This window comes from Priapulus caudatus, unplaced genomic scaffold (genome assembly GCF_000485595.1).
Source record: "Priapulus caudatus unplaced genomic scaffold, Priapulus_caudatus-5.0.1 Scaffold758, whole genome shotgun sequence".
Taxonomy (NCBI): domain Eukaryota; kingdom Metazoa; phylum Priapulida; class Priapulimorpha; order Priapulimorphida; family Priapulidae; genus Priapulus; species Priapulus caudatus.
Window position 1 is genome coordinate 71,038 of NW_014577819.1, and position 15,345 is coordinate 86,382.

General features: G+C 39.8%; 1 protein-coding gene across 1 annotated transcript in view; it reads left to right on the forward strand.

Annotated features, from left to right (window-relative positions):
* LOC106813347 (ATP synthase subunit beta, mitochondrial-like) overlaps nt 1-11,328 on the forward strand; it is a 16,578-nt gene extending 5,250 nt beyond the window's left edge. The window contains exons 3-6 of the mRNA XM_014817476.1: nt 7,561-7,735; nt 8,771-8,892; nt 9,487-9,671; nt 11,264-11,328. Of these exons, the coding sequence (XP_014672962.1) occupies nt 7,561-7,735; nt 8,771-8,892; nt 9,487-9,671; nt 11,264-11,275 (494 nt within the window). The 3' untranslated portion in view covers nt 11,276-11,328. The remainder of the gene's footprint in view (nt 1-7,560; nt 7,736-8,770; nt 8,893-9,486; nt 9,672-11,263) is intronic.
* The last annotated feature ends 4,017 nt before the right edge of the window (nt 11,329-15,345 follow it).

Genomic DNA, 15,345 nt, shown 5'->3' on the forward strand with positions numbered 1-15,345 from the left:
AAGTTTCGTAAGATACTCTCAGGTTTAGAAAATTTATCCAATTTATTTCAACTTTCATCGATGGCTACACTATGTGCCACTGTACATGCTCATTTCTCCAATAATAACGTTAAAATGTGAACGGTCAGATCGTTTGCTTGCCCGCGGTACATGTAGCTGACCTAGGAGCCACGCTGACGTCAGAAAAAATCGCTGAATTTCTCCGTTCCAATTCGAACTTAGTAGTCGATGATAAATGAGTATTTCGCTTGAGTACACTCGTTAATTTTACACTCTTTTAATGGTAACATATTGCTGTAAAAATATGTGCGCTCAGGATGTTATAAGGCGTATTTTATGAGTTTAGTCTCTTTATTCGCAACAACATTTTAAATACAAAGGCCCACTTTAATTTTAGGCCAGTTTTGTTAATTTTCTCGGTAAATATGAAACTTAAGAAATAAAACCTTATGCCACTATTTGTACATATTGTGCTTATGATGGCCAAAAAACTTTGTTCATCCTCCTCTTTACTGGCTATGCAGAAATATCCAAAATACAATTTATCATAAAATACATTTCAACATTTTTGTGGTAAACATAATTATGTCTGCGAAATTCATGAAATTTTCCTGCAGCATAAGATACTATCTCCTCTTATAAATAAAACAATGATTGATTCGATTTATTCGTCAATAAACGTTTAATCTTATCAGAGAAATACCCTGCAAAAGGTTGAGATATCCCTAATCCTGTTTAATCTTGATTGACTTGAAAATTAAAATAAAACTCTTTTGTAGTGATGCTACTCTTTCGGCTCTGCATAAACATGAGGATAATTTTTTCCCAACATCTACGAACACCACCATTTTTCATAGCAAAAATGTCCACTTTAGGCAATTTTCATCTTATTGTATGATTAAAAACTGTTGTAATTGTATTTTTGTGTTAATACTTGATGTACAAAGCATCCATTCATGCTGAAGCACATGAGTTTGCCGAAATGAGCACAGAGCAAGAATCTGGAAACAGGCATCAAGTGTGACCTACTCGTCCTTACTGTCAAGGAGGCAAATTGGTATGTAAAAGCAGTTAATTCTTAAGAAAATGTGCATTATCAGCATCACAAAATTAGAATTGAAACTCCTATCTTGTGAGTAGTATGGTTAACTGTAATAGATAGTGATTGGCCATATAGTTTTGTTTGCATTCAAGGTTCTACATTTCCTGGAAAATTAGCTAAAGTTTTGGAATCTGAATGGGCATTATTTTTCTAGTAGAAATTTTCTTGTAAAAAATTGTTTGCCTTGTATGTAACTGTTGTTTAAGAACCTTGTCATTACTTACAAGTACAATATACAATATATACATTAATACAATGACTATACTATAACAAATCCCAATATATGTATTAATCTAGACTATAGGTATTCTTTTCGGGTTTTAAATGGTCTAGTGCGTGTAATGATGGACAATCTTTCCTGTCTGAATAATTAATTGAAACATATATCCCAAACATGCTATCTTGAACACCACCACAATAGTAAATTGTTCTTCACTTGCAATGTCCTGGCAACGTATACATTAATGCAAAATCTTTCATCAATATAAATTGGAGTAGTAACTTTTATCTTATATGGTTCTTGCTGCATCAGGTTTGTTACGGTGTTCTGTGTCGATAACAACGTCTGTTCATGGAGCTGATTTAACAATGATCAAAGGCGCACGTGGCTACTCAGTGCTTCGCCGGTGTCGGACAGCGTACCCGTGAGGCAACGATCTCTACATGAGCATGATCCAGTTCTGGCGCTAATTCAGCCCTTAAGGACAAGACCAGCAAGGTAAACATCTAGGTATCAAGTGACATTTTTGATAGTGATATTTTGTTGTCTTATATATTAATATGTTCTATATACAATTAAAGTGGGTAACAATTATTATAATTGCTGTAAAAGCTAGAAAAACTCTGACTCCGAAACCCAAAATATTTTTAACTTGACCAATTCTCTAACTAAATAGCTTTTGTCTTCCTCTTTAGCTCATCTGACATAGTCAGATGCAGCCTGTAGGAATCGCATGATCGTCCGTCGTGCGAGCGCCTGTATGTCAACGTTGGCACAAATCTAAATCGGCTCGCGTACGTCACGATAATTCAGACGTGGTCGGGGGTAATACGAAACGAGTTGCGATGGGAGCGTGGGTCAAAGGTCAAAGTAAGAGTGAATAAGAAGGGTAACATTCCTCTTAACTTAAGGTATAGAGGGATAATTCATAATGTTGAGCACAAATCTAAACGGCTCGACCCTAGCTCGTATAGTCTGGGGTATAGCATGATGTAGGAAAAGCCATCACTGTGCCAAATTGAGTTCACAGGTCCAAAGGTCAATGGCACAGGCAGATTTTAGACATTATTCTGGAGGACATTGTGTGACGGAGCGTTTGAAAACTTTTTGTTCGCGGACCAGCATTTTTATGGCTTATATTGAAAGTACATAAATTGCTTCCACTACGTGCCGAAGAGTAAGTGTCGTATAACCTTTTACCTCATAGAAGCGGTTAAACATGATTTTTACTCTTACTGATCTGTTAGAAACGAATTTGACTGCTGGTTTGCTAGTAGAATCCATTAACATGCTCTGGATGATGAGGCTACAATGTCACGTTGAAATTTTCAAAAGCTAAATTTCTTTGGAGAAGGTTTTATGCTCCTTAAATCATATAATTATCTTGGCATTCTGTACTGTCAGTATGTTACATGTAACTTTAATTATGCCCACCAGTGTGCGCATTCTCCTTCTCACTCTTTGTTTGTTTCTTTCTTTTTGTTTTCGTGGTGAAGTATGTTTATTTGCCTGCAATTAATTAGACATGTTTGGAGCTCTCTATTTCCAGCCTGTAGCTGTGTAGGTAAATCGTACGAGTGCTTACTCTTCATTCTGTCTGCTTAAAATTACTTTTACTTAATACTACGTACATGAACTTCCACGTACCAACGTTACGCGCCCATCTCGTGGAACTTTTCATAACCCGATACCAACGAAAACTTCTTTCGAGAGGGTACATTCTTTTGCTCTTAATGAACTCAACAACAAACGCAAATCTAAAAACTACCAACCATACTATTCACCAACACATTTGCCACTGCAGTGTCATTTAATTATAGTTACATGTAAGACATGTCAACTGACAAGAATGTTGTTTGAAAATAATCGACTATCCTTTGTCTTACTTGTCCTATCACGGATAACAGACGCCAGATCTGAAGTCACGACGTGGAAATTATTTCTGCTAACAAGCAGCTTTATTTAGTAGCATTTCAAATTTTTTTTAACCATCACCCGCGGCCGAGCTCGACTGGAACCCAGAACCTCTTGAATTCAACTAGTAAAAACATGGGCTCCGGAGAGCCACAACGAAGATCTATATTAATAGTATTAAATTTTTATGTGTAAGTTATAATAAAAAATATTCAACTGTACCCACGAGGTAATGAATATAGAAACGCCTGCCAAAAAATACGATGCCAGGCGCAGATAGGTAATGGAGTTGCCTTCTTGACATCTACCAGCTCTATAAAGATCAGAATATCACGCTTGTCAGTCGTCAGCCCGGCCTCGACCTCTCCGGTTCCGTAAATTCTTTTCTTAACACTGACCTTCTTGTTATTAAGTTGGTCCCCTACGCTTTTATATCTTTTGTGTTTAAACTGTTGCTCAAGATTGTACACCGATTCTTCTCTTAAAAGTGAGCCTGCCTGTATAAAACGAACAATACATGTTAAAGACAAATCCAGGTTAAATCGACACCCGTAATTCTTCCCCCCCTATGCGAGGCGCCTTCAACTAGTGCAACCGGGTTTATTCTCGACACTGTGCGTTGAACCTTGCGTCTTCTCACGTCGACTCGGTCACTCCAGGGTACGAGGTGAGACAACGAGGATAGAGGCACATGTCTTCCATCTATGACAACATTCTTCGCCTAGATCCACCACATAGCTGGTCAGATCATGACTATATAGCTACCTCATTCGAAAAAATAATCACCATTTAAACATGAAAGCTAAGCCCCCGATAACTAGTTGTTGCCAGCATTGTTTTTTTCATCAACGTATAATTGAATCGTGTCACAACACACAAACCTCCTAGTCTTGCATTGTTGTTAATATCATAACATAGTCAGAGACAGCTATTACAAAGCGTCTTTTATATCACTCGGGTCCGCCGAGCGTCCAGCAGAACATTGCCACAATTTTAACTTCGCTCCCCCGCTCGATCTGTTCAACACCACGCCACGATATTTCGGACGGTTCATTGGGATCTCAACAATAACGATCAGGCCAGAAACATTGTCGACAGCTGCGCGTCAAAGGTCATAAGCAGCAGGTGTAAAAGGGAACTATTCCTCTTAATTAATGTATTGGCGAGGAAATGCAGACATTGTCGTCCACAAATCTATAACGAGCTCGACCTAGGCTCAGTGATACGTCCTGGTTATAGCCATCACGTAGATAGCCATCACCTGTTGCCGAGATTGGACGGCACAGCTGTACTAAGAGGTCCAATGATATCGCACAGTGACAAGTAATTTTTAGACATGTTTCTGAGATACGCTGTGCCGAAGTCGATGCTTTTTCTAGCCGATGCACCTTTAGGTCATATCTTTTATGGCTTTATGAAAGGACCCATGAAATGCAATCTTTTGACTCACATTGCTGTGGAAAGAAATACACTGTTCGGACAACACTTATATCTCTATATAGAGGAGGGGTTAACAGGATTTGGGTTCTGAGCACTGTTAAACCAAATCACTGAAAAGCTCTTTTGCTATTGTGAAGTAAGTCTACAGATTGTGTTAGGCCAACACGTTTCCTTATGCAACAACTGCTTATCGCCTCTCCTGCTAACACATACTAGTCTGTATATTAGCCCACCCCCGGTAGACCCTTAATTAGCACACTATCAACCAGGAACCTCTGAGAATGCTCAAATCGCCTCAGTCGTAGTCAAAACAGCCCCAGCCCATTTACGCATATGTATGGAGTGTGCGAAGCTGCACTATGCACACTGAGATAGGTGCCTTGTGCAACCTGCATGCAAGGTGTTTATTATCAGTCTGAGGATAATTCTACGGCCTCGAATATACTATATGATGACACTTACGCCGCATCTCTCGGCATCTGCTTGCCTATTAGAGCCACCTCCACCCGCCCCCTCCCCCCACTCTCTCCACCACCCCCACTACGTCCGCTCGAGCATATCCATGATAACATGTTAATATACAGTGGTACATTAAAGTCTTACACATCTGTATCTTAATTACTATCTACTTACTGTTATAGCAAGCCTATGCTATCATAGAATTTATATCTGATTAGTAGTATTCCTATATATATGCTTGAGCCTACCGTGAGGTGATGGGAGGGTGCTCTTCATTCGTTTGCCAGTGAGTTTAGCATCAGAACACCTGCCGTCAGGTGAGCGCTGTCGCTCTGCGGCACTTGTTCGTTGCAGCGGTTGTAGATTTTTCCATAACTTGTTTCTTGCAGGTGTCTGCCTTGTTGGGCCGTATTCCATCTGCTGTAGGATACCAGCCAACCTTGGCCACTGACATGGGTACTATGCAGGAGAGAATCACAACTACCACAAAGGGATCCATCACATCAGTGCAGGTACAGTTGTGTACCAACAACATGAACAGTGTTCTCCCCCATGCCTTCAAAGTTTAAGCTCATTTGCGACATCCCATAAATCTCGCAGCTTGATGTAGATGTCTCCAAATTTACCATAGAGTTTACCTGTGTATTGGAGGCGATTACGACGTGTAATCGAATCCACTAATGCAAACTAGAATTTACTAAATTCAGGGCATGAAATTAGCCAAAATGTGAACAGGCCCACCCAAAATTTTACACAGGTCCTTAGACAAATTGAACAGGCCCTTAATTTTGTTCAATTCATTCCATTATTAATAAAAGTATTAGCTTTGTGTTTATTAGGCATACTCATAATATTTTTATTTGCACAGTTTGTATTAAGATTACAGCAATGGCAGCCTCCAGTGCAATGGTCTTGGTGAAGTAAAAACTAGTCAGGAAATTTGTAAATATTGTTGATATAAAAGCAAGAAAGGCAAAATTTTGAATAGGCCAAGTGGACTTATTATAGGGGGGGGGTTGAACCGGCGGCCGCCAGCAAAATAGAGCTAATTTCGCGCACTGGTAGTTTGTAAACCCCATCCTGGGCTCTCCCATCCATAAATGACATAACTTTGTATATGCTTTTTTTTTATGCAACAAGTACCGTATTCAGGGCACTGCAGATTTCAGATGTTCGTGTGCACAATGCAGGTTGTGAGACTGTGTCGCATTTGTACTAAAGATGTGCCTTGTCTGGCAGGCTATTTATGTACCAGCTGACGATTTGACCGATCCAGCTCCAGCAACGACGTTCGCTCACTTGGACGCCACTACTGTGTTGTCTCGTGGTAGGTTTTCCTTGTTGGAGTTCCAAGTGTCATTGCAAACTTTTGTCAAAGAAATGAACGACTGTAGTGTTTTTGAGCCTTTGATTTTTTTCAGGTGAACTTTTGTCTGTAAGTGGTGTTGGTCAAATTAAACACCCTTAATCAGTTACACATTATATATGTAAAATATGTGTATGAGGAATATGTATTGCTGCTTTGGTAGGTATTGCCGAGTTGGGTATCTACCCAGCTGTCGACCCTCTGGATTCCATCTCTCGTATCATGGACCCTAACATTGTGGGACGTGACCATTATGATACCGCACGTGGAGTACAGAAGATCTTGCAGGTAAGTCTTTCGTCCTTCTGTGTATAGGTTTTTCCTGAACGTTAGAACATGAGGTCCACTGTTAGAAACGTCAAGAATAGTTTTTAAATCATGATCTAAAACATCAGTTTTTAACTTATAGTATTATGAACATGTTACACTTTAGACTTTCATAACTGTTTATGGTGTTTTTGACAATGCACCACAGGCAAACAATGTATGAGTTAGTACATTCACTGATCATAAATTTGCTTTAAAAAAATGTATTGTTGACACGTGTACATTGTGGCTTTACAGGACTACAAGTCCCTGCAGGACATCATTGCCATCCTGGGAATGGACGAGTTGTCGGAGACCGACAAGCAGGTCGTGTCGCGAGCCCGTAAAATCCAGAAGTTCCTGTCTCAGCCATTCCAGGTGGCCGAGGTGTTTACCGGATCAGCTGGCAAACTCGTACCACTTGCCGATACCATCAACGGTTTCAAAATGATCCTTACAGGTAACTTGCACATTTTGATCAGTCTTAGTGCATGTGGTGGGCTGTGATGGAAATTTATAAGTATAGTAGATATCGCCTGGCTGAGTAAAATACTTAAAAAATGTTATGCCTACCTACCGACCCTAATTTTCACAATCCATGTGACCCGAACCAAAGGTATTTTTTTGTTTGGCCTTAGTGACAGTATTGTACTAATTCTGTGTGCGTGGGGATAACGTAAAATATGATTTATAAATTTCAAAAAACTCTATGAAGCAAAATCTTAATATGCAATTTTCTTCCAAAAATTTAAGGTGGAAATGCGGTCCGTACGATTGCCATGGACGGTACAGAAGGCTTGGTGCGTGGACAGGTTTGTGTGGATACTGGTAGCTCCATCAGTATACCAGTTGGACCAGAGACTCTAGGCCGAATTATGAATGTCATTGGGGAACCAATTGATGAAAGAGGCCCTATTACTACCAAACAGTAAGTCTATTGTAAAATGTCTTGGTTTGTGCACTTTCAAAAGTTATTGAATATACTGAATAAGTTTGTTAAGGATACTCTCAAGGTTTTAGGAAAATTTTTACCAATTTTTCATTTTCAACTTTATTCGATGGCTAACACTATGTGCCACCTGTGTACATGCTCATTTCTCCATATAACGGTACATGTGAACTGTCAGAGCGTTTTGCTTGCCCGCGTACATGTGTAGTGACTAGTGAGCCACGGCTGACGTCAGAAAAACGCTGATTTCTCTGTTCCAATTTCTGACTTAGTAGTCGATGTATAAATGGATATTTCTCTGTGATTACAACTCGTTAATTTTACACTCGTTTTAATGGTAACATATTGCTGTAAAAAAGTGCGTCAGGGATTGTTATTAAGTGCCGTATTTTATGAGTTATGTCTCTTTATTCGCAAACATTTTAAATACAAACGTGCGACTTTAATTTTAGGCAGTTTTTTTAATTTTTCTCGGTAAATATGAAACTTAAAGAAAAAACCTGATGCACTATTTTGGTACATATTGTGCTTATGATGTGGCGAAAATTTTGTATCCTCGCTCTTTCTGGTAATTGAGAAATATCCAAAATACAATTTTTACATAAAAATGACATTTCAACATTTTTGTGGTAACATAATTAGGTGCTGGAAATTTCATGAAATTTTTGCCTTGAGCATAGAGATATATCTCCTCTATAAATAAAACAAGTGATTGATTCGATTTATTCGTCAATAAACGTTTAATCTTTATCAGAGAAATACCCGTGCAAAAGGTTGAGAGTATCCCTAATCCTGTTAATCTTGGATTGACTTGAAGAATTATAAATAAAACTCTTGTGGTGTAGTGATGATACTCTTTCGGGTCTGATTAAAATTGAGGATAATTTTTTCCCAACATGTACTGAACACCACGCATTTTGTCATAGCAAAAATGTGCCACGTTTAGGCCAATTTCATTCTTTTTGTATGATTAAACTGTTTGTAATTGTATTTTTTGTAATACTTTGATTGTAGCAAAGCATCCATTCATGCTGAAGCACCAGAGTTTGCCGAAATGAGCACAGAGCAAGAGATCTTGGAAACAGGCATCAAGGTTGTGGACCTACTCGCTCCTTACGTCAAGGGAGGCAAGATTGGTATGTAAAAGCAGTTAAGTTCTTAAGAAAATGGCATATCAGCATCACAAATTATATTGAAACTCCGGATCTTGTGGTAGTATGGTTAACTGTAGTAGATTTATTGATTGGGCAGTATAGTTTGTTTGCAGTTTTCAAGGTTCGTACATTGTCCTGGAAAATAGGCTAAGGTTTTGGAAGTCTTGTAAAATGGGCTATTATTTTGGTAGTAGAAAGTGTTGGTCTTGGAAAAAATGTTTTGCCTTTGGTATGTGAACTGTTGGTTAAGAACCTTGGTCATTACTACAAGTACAATACTACAATATATACATTAATACAATTACTATACTATACAAATGCAATATATGTATTAATCTAGACTATAGGTATTCGGTTTTACGTGGTTTTAATTGGTCAGTGGTGTAATGATGACAATCTTTCGGGTCTGAATAAAATTGAAGACACATATCCCAACATGTACTGAACACCACCGACAAAGTAATTGTGTCGTTCACGTGTGCAATGTCCTGGTAACTTATATCATTTAATCAAATCTTCATCAAATTAAATTTGGAGTTAGTAGCTTTTATCTTATAAGTGTGTTCTTGCTGTCAGGTTTGTTCGGTGGTGCTGGTGTCGGAAAAACTGTGCTGATTATGGAGCTGATTAACAATGTGGCAAAGGCGCACGGTGGCTACTCAGTGTTCGCCGGTGTCGGAGAGCGTACCCGTGAGGGCAACGATCTCTACCATGAGATGATCGAGTCTGGCGTAATCAGCCTTAAGGACAAGACCAGCAAGGTGAAATCTAGTTCAAGTTGACATTTTTGAATAGTGATATTTTTGCTTGTCTTATATTTTGAATATGTTCCAGATACAATTAAAAGTTGGTAGACAATTATATATTGTGTAAAAGCTAGAAAACGTGACCAGTAAACCAAAATTATTTTAACTTTGTGACCAATTTTCTAACTAAATAGCGTTGTTGTCTTCCTCTTTAGCTCATCTGACATAGTCAGATGCAGCTTGTAGAATCGCATGATCGTCCGTCCGTGCGAGCGTCCGTCCGTCAACAGTTGGGCACAAATCTAAACGGCTCGACGTACGGTCACGATATTCGGGACGTGGGGGGCGGGGGTAATTACAAAGAGTTGGGATGTCGGAGCTGGGTCATAAGGTCAAAGGTCAAGAGGTGTTACAGAAGGAATTCCCTCCTTAATTAAGTGATAGGGAGGAAATGCAGAAATTGTGGCCAAAATCTAACGGCTCGACTAGGTCGTGATAGTCGTGTAATAGCATGATGGAGGAAAAGATTATGTGCGAAATTGGAGTCACAGTCAAAGTCATGGGGCACAGGGCGATTTTAGACATTTGTCTGAGGACTGGTGTGAGGAGCGTTTGAAAAAACTTTATTTGTTGAGCGGTGACCTACATTATTTATGGCTTTATTGAAAGACATGAGATGTGCTTCCCACTGAAGGTGCGAAGAGTAAGTGTCGGAATAAACTTTTGAACCTCAAGAGAAGGGTTAACATGGATTTGTGTTTTACTAGTTACTGTCTGTTAGAAGAATGTTGAGTTTCTGGCTGGGTTGCTAGTAGATCCATAATGCTGGATTAATGAGGGTACATGTACAGTGAAATTTCAAAGCTAATTTTCGTTGATAGAAGTTTTATGCTCGTTATCCTATAATTTCTGTGGATTCTGTTACCTGTCAGTATGTGTAGCATGTAAGTTAATTATGGCCACTGCAGTGCATGTGGTGGTGATATGTATGGTGTCGTTTTATGGCTGCTTAATTAGGTCGTGGCAGCTCTCTATTTCGCTGTAGGCTTGTGTAGGTAAAATGAGGTGATTACTATTCGTCTTGCAAATAGTTGTTTACTATACTACGTCGTGAAGCTCCAGTACCAACGTACGCGCCATCTCGTGACTTTCATAAGATCCCAGAACATTTATTCGAGAAGGCCTCGCTGATACATCCCAATGTTTGAATTAAGGGCTATCCGTTTTGTATCGTACTTGCATTTCGCACGGAGACAGTAGATTGTCAGTAGCTAGTCTGCGGACAAGCAGCTTTTTAGAGCAATTTCATAATTTTTTACCATCGCTGGCGGGTGTGGAAACGCCGAGTTTAATAGTATGAAACATGGGTGGCCGGTGCACCCGATTTAGCATATATAGTATAAACATTTATGTGAAGTTAATATAATAACGAACGCGGGCGATAGAGGGTGCTCTGATTCGTTTGCCCCTGAGTTTAGGCATCAGAGTCACATGATCTCAGGTGAGCGCTGTCGATCTGGCGACTTGTTTTATTAAGTTGGTCGCCAGGCTTTTTTATAGTCTTTTGTGTAGCAAATGATTGCTCTTTACACGATTCTTCTCTTTAGGTGGCATGGTAGTAGTACGGACAGATGAACGAGCGCCAGGCCGCGTGCGTGTGGGGTGACTGGCTCCTCAGTGCTGAGTACTGTCCGTGGACAGAGGAGGGACAGAATGTGCTGCTGCTTCATTTGACAATCATCTTCAGATTCACACAGTGGCTCAGAAGATATGACTATGCTTAGCAATCTCGAAAATAGTGAAGCCCCCAACTATTGTTTGCAGCATTGATTGGTTTTCATCAGTTTAATATGACTTTCACACAATGCTTTGTATTATTTTGCATTGTTTTTTGCATTCATTCTGACTAGCTCAGAGTGCAGCTTGTAGAATCGCATGATCGTGCGTCCTGTGCGTCCGTCAACAGTTGGGCACAAATCTAACGCTGACGTACGGTCAGGATATATTGGGCACGTTGGGGGATTCGGTCAAAACGAGTTGGGTTCGAAGCTGGGGGTCAGAAGGTCAAGAGTCAGAAGTGTGTAAAAGAAGGGGGGAACAATTCCCTCACTTACTTAAGGTATAGGGGGGAATGAAGAAATTGCGGACAAATCTAAACGGTCAGGAGAGCACGGGGATTGTTGGTGCTACGGATTGCGAGACTGAACGGATGGTGGCGAGTATATTGAAGATAGGCCTCGACCTAGCTCGTTGATAGTCGGTGTATAGCATCACGAGTAGGAAAGCATCACTGTGGCGAGATTTGATGGTCAAGGTAAACAGTCAATGGAGCACAGGGGCAGATTTTAGATCATTTTCTGGGATTGGTGTGAGAGCGATTGAAAAACTTTTTATGTTTTAGCGGTGTACCTACGATTTTTTGGCCTCTTATTGAAAGGCGATGAAATGCAGCTTCTGCTGACATGCGAAGAATAAGTGTGGATAACACATTTTTGACACTCTCAAGAGGAGGTTAACATGGATTTGTTGAGCTGTTAACAGGCGTGAACTGCTTTTGCTATTGTGGATGTAAGGCTATCAGGTTTGTTGTGTAAGACGCAGAAAGATGTTTGTTGAACAGGTTACGCTCCTTAAATTCATAGTTATTTTCATAGAAGCCGTCTGTATTAACCCTGAGAAATAAAACTAGCTAAAATAGCATATGAGTAATGGAACCCTGATGTCGCGTGTGTAGGCAAAAACATGGGGGCAGCCCAATTGGACATGCATGGGGTGACTGGACTATTACTAATCCATAATTTTGGCCTCGGCAACCTGCATCAGATGTGTATAACTGTCACGCTGCGAACTTCTGGCTGACTGAAATATACGATAACCCTTGACTGACACTTGGAACGCGAGCCTCATCGCGGCACTGCTTTTGCTATTGAGCAGCCTCCACCCGCCGCCTCCCGCCCACTCTTCGACCACCCACTACGCTCGCGCTCGACGCATATGCATGATAACTGTTAATATGCGGTGTCAATTAAAGTTACAGACAGGCTGTATTCTTAATTACTGTACTACATGTATAGCAAAGCTAGCTGATCATAGATTTGTAGATGGCTGTATTAGTAAGTATTCCTATATATATTGCTCTGAGCGCGAACGGGGGAGGGGGTGGTGATGGGAGGGTAGCTCTTCTATTCGTTTGCAGTGAGTTTAGCATAGCAGAACACATGGCGTCGGTGACGGCTGTCGCTCTGGCACTTGTTCGTTGGTATGCAGCGGTTGTAGATTTTCATAATTGTTTTTTGCAGGTGTCTGGTCCTTGTTGGCCGTATTCCATCTGCTGTAGGATACCAGCAACGTTTGGCCACTGACATGGGTAACTATGGGCAGGAGAGAATCACAACTACCACAAAGGGATCATCAACTAAGTGCAGGTTAAGTTGTGTACCACACCTGAACAGTGTTTCCCCATGCATTCAAAGTTTAGCTCATTTGGACATCATAAATTCGGCAGCTTGATGTCGATTCTCAAATTTACATAGAGTTCCTGTGTATTGGAGGCGATTACGAGTGTTTTAATCGAATCCAGCTAATGCAACTAAGAATTTACGTAATTCAGGGCATGAAATTAGGCCAAATGTGACAGCACGAAAATTTTACGACAGGTCCTTAGACCAATGCACAGGCCTTATTTTTGTTTACAGTTCATTCCATTATAATAAAGTTTAGCTTTGTTGTTATAGGATACTCATAATATTTTATTTGCACGTTTGTATTAAGATACAGCAATGCGCGCTCCAGTGGCAATAGGTCGTTGTGCAGTAAAACTAGTCAGGAATTTGTAATATATTTGTTGATATAAAGAAAGAGAAGGCAAAATTTTGATAGGCCAAGTGACTTATTATAAGGGGGGGGGGGGTTGAGCGGCGGCGCAAGCCCCCAAAAAATAGAGCTAATTTCGGCACTGGTAGTTTTGTAAACCGCATCTGGCTTCCATCCATAAATGACATATTTGTATATGCCTTTTTTATATGAAGCAAGTACCGGTATTCAGGCTGCAGATTTCAGATGTTCGTGTGCACAATGCAGGTTGATGTGGAGACTGTGTCGCATTTGTATATAAGATGTGCTTGTCTGGCAGGCTATTTATGTAAGCTGACGATTATGACCATCCAGCTCCAGCAGACGACAGTGTCGCATATGGCCGCCACTATGTGTTGTCTCGTGGTAAGGAATTTTCCATTCGTTGGAGTTCCAAGTGTCATTGCAAACTTTTGATCAAAGAATGAAAGCTGTAGTGTGTTTTGAGCTTTGATATTTTTTCCGGTGAACTTTGTCTGTAGTGGTGTTGGGTGGCAAATTAAACACGCTTAATCGTACACATTATATATGTAAAATGATGTTATGAGGAAATAATGTAATTAGCTGCTATTGGTAGGTATATTGCCGAGTTGGGTATCTACCAGCTGTCGACCCTCTGGAGTTTCATCTCTCGCGTATCATGGACCTAAATTGTGGGACGTGACATTATTGATAACCGCACGTGAGTAAGAAGAATCTTGCAGTAGAGTCTTTCGACCTTCTGTGTATAGGTTTTTCATGACGTTAGAAACTGAAGGTATGTTAGAAACGTAAGAATAGTTTTTAATATCATGATTTAAAACCATAATTTTTAACTTATAGTATGATATGAAAACATGTTTACCTTTAGACTTTCATAACTGTTTATTGGTGTTTTTGACAATGCACACAGGCAAACAATGTATGAGTTAGTACATCACTGATCATAATTTGCTTTAAAAAAATGTATTGTTGACACGTGTACATGTGGCTTTACAGGATCTACAAGTCCTGCAGAATCATTGCCATCTGGGAATGGACGAGTTGTCGGAGACGACAAGCAGGTCGTGTCGCGAGCCCGTAAAATCGAGAAGTTCCTGTCTCAGCCATTCCAGTGGCCGAGGTGTTTACCGGATCAGCTGGCAAACTCGTACCACTTGCCGATACCGATCAACGGTTTCAAAATGATCCTTACAGGTAACTTGCACATTTGATCAGTCTTTAGTCGCATGTGGTGGGCTGTGATGGAAATTTAATAAGTATTAGTAGATATCGCCTGCTGAGTAAAATACTTAAAGGGACTAACGTCACGAATTCTTTCTATGAGTAAAATTTGTAAAAAAATTTCGATTTTTTTAACATTAAAAGTAAGAACTAACGGGACTAAACAAATCTTCAAATTCTTACTGATAAGATTGTTTCTCAACTAGTTCAAAATCAAAAAAGTGAACGATTTGAATTATGTTCTCACATTAATTGCTTGCTATGGCTAATGTATGGGTCACGAGTGTATGTTACATCGAACAATATAGTAAATAATATAATGAGCAATTTAAACCATAAATGTTGAACAGAGTTACTTATATTTTGTGAAAAAGTGGAAATATTTTTTTTATTTCTTTTTACTATTTACGGTGACGTAATCACTTTAATACTGCATTCTTGTTCATTCATTACAAAAATAATTTCTATTTCTGGACTGGTTCAGGGGAACTGATGTGTGTTCTTGTAACATTGATAAGGTGTACATGTATGCAACATGCGCTTTTATATACAGAAAGTGTCTCCATTGTAAAGCACAAACAGTTCTACTAGCTGTTATTTGCTTAGTGTTTCTCGCCAATGTCAATCAATGGTT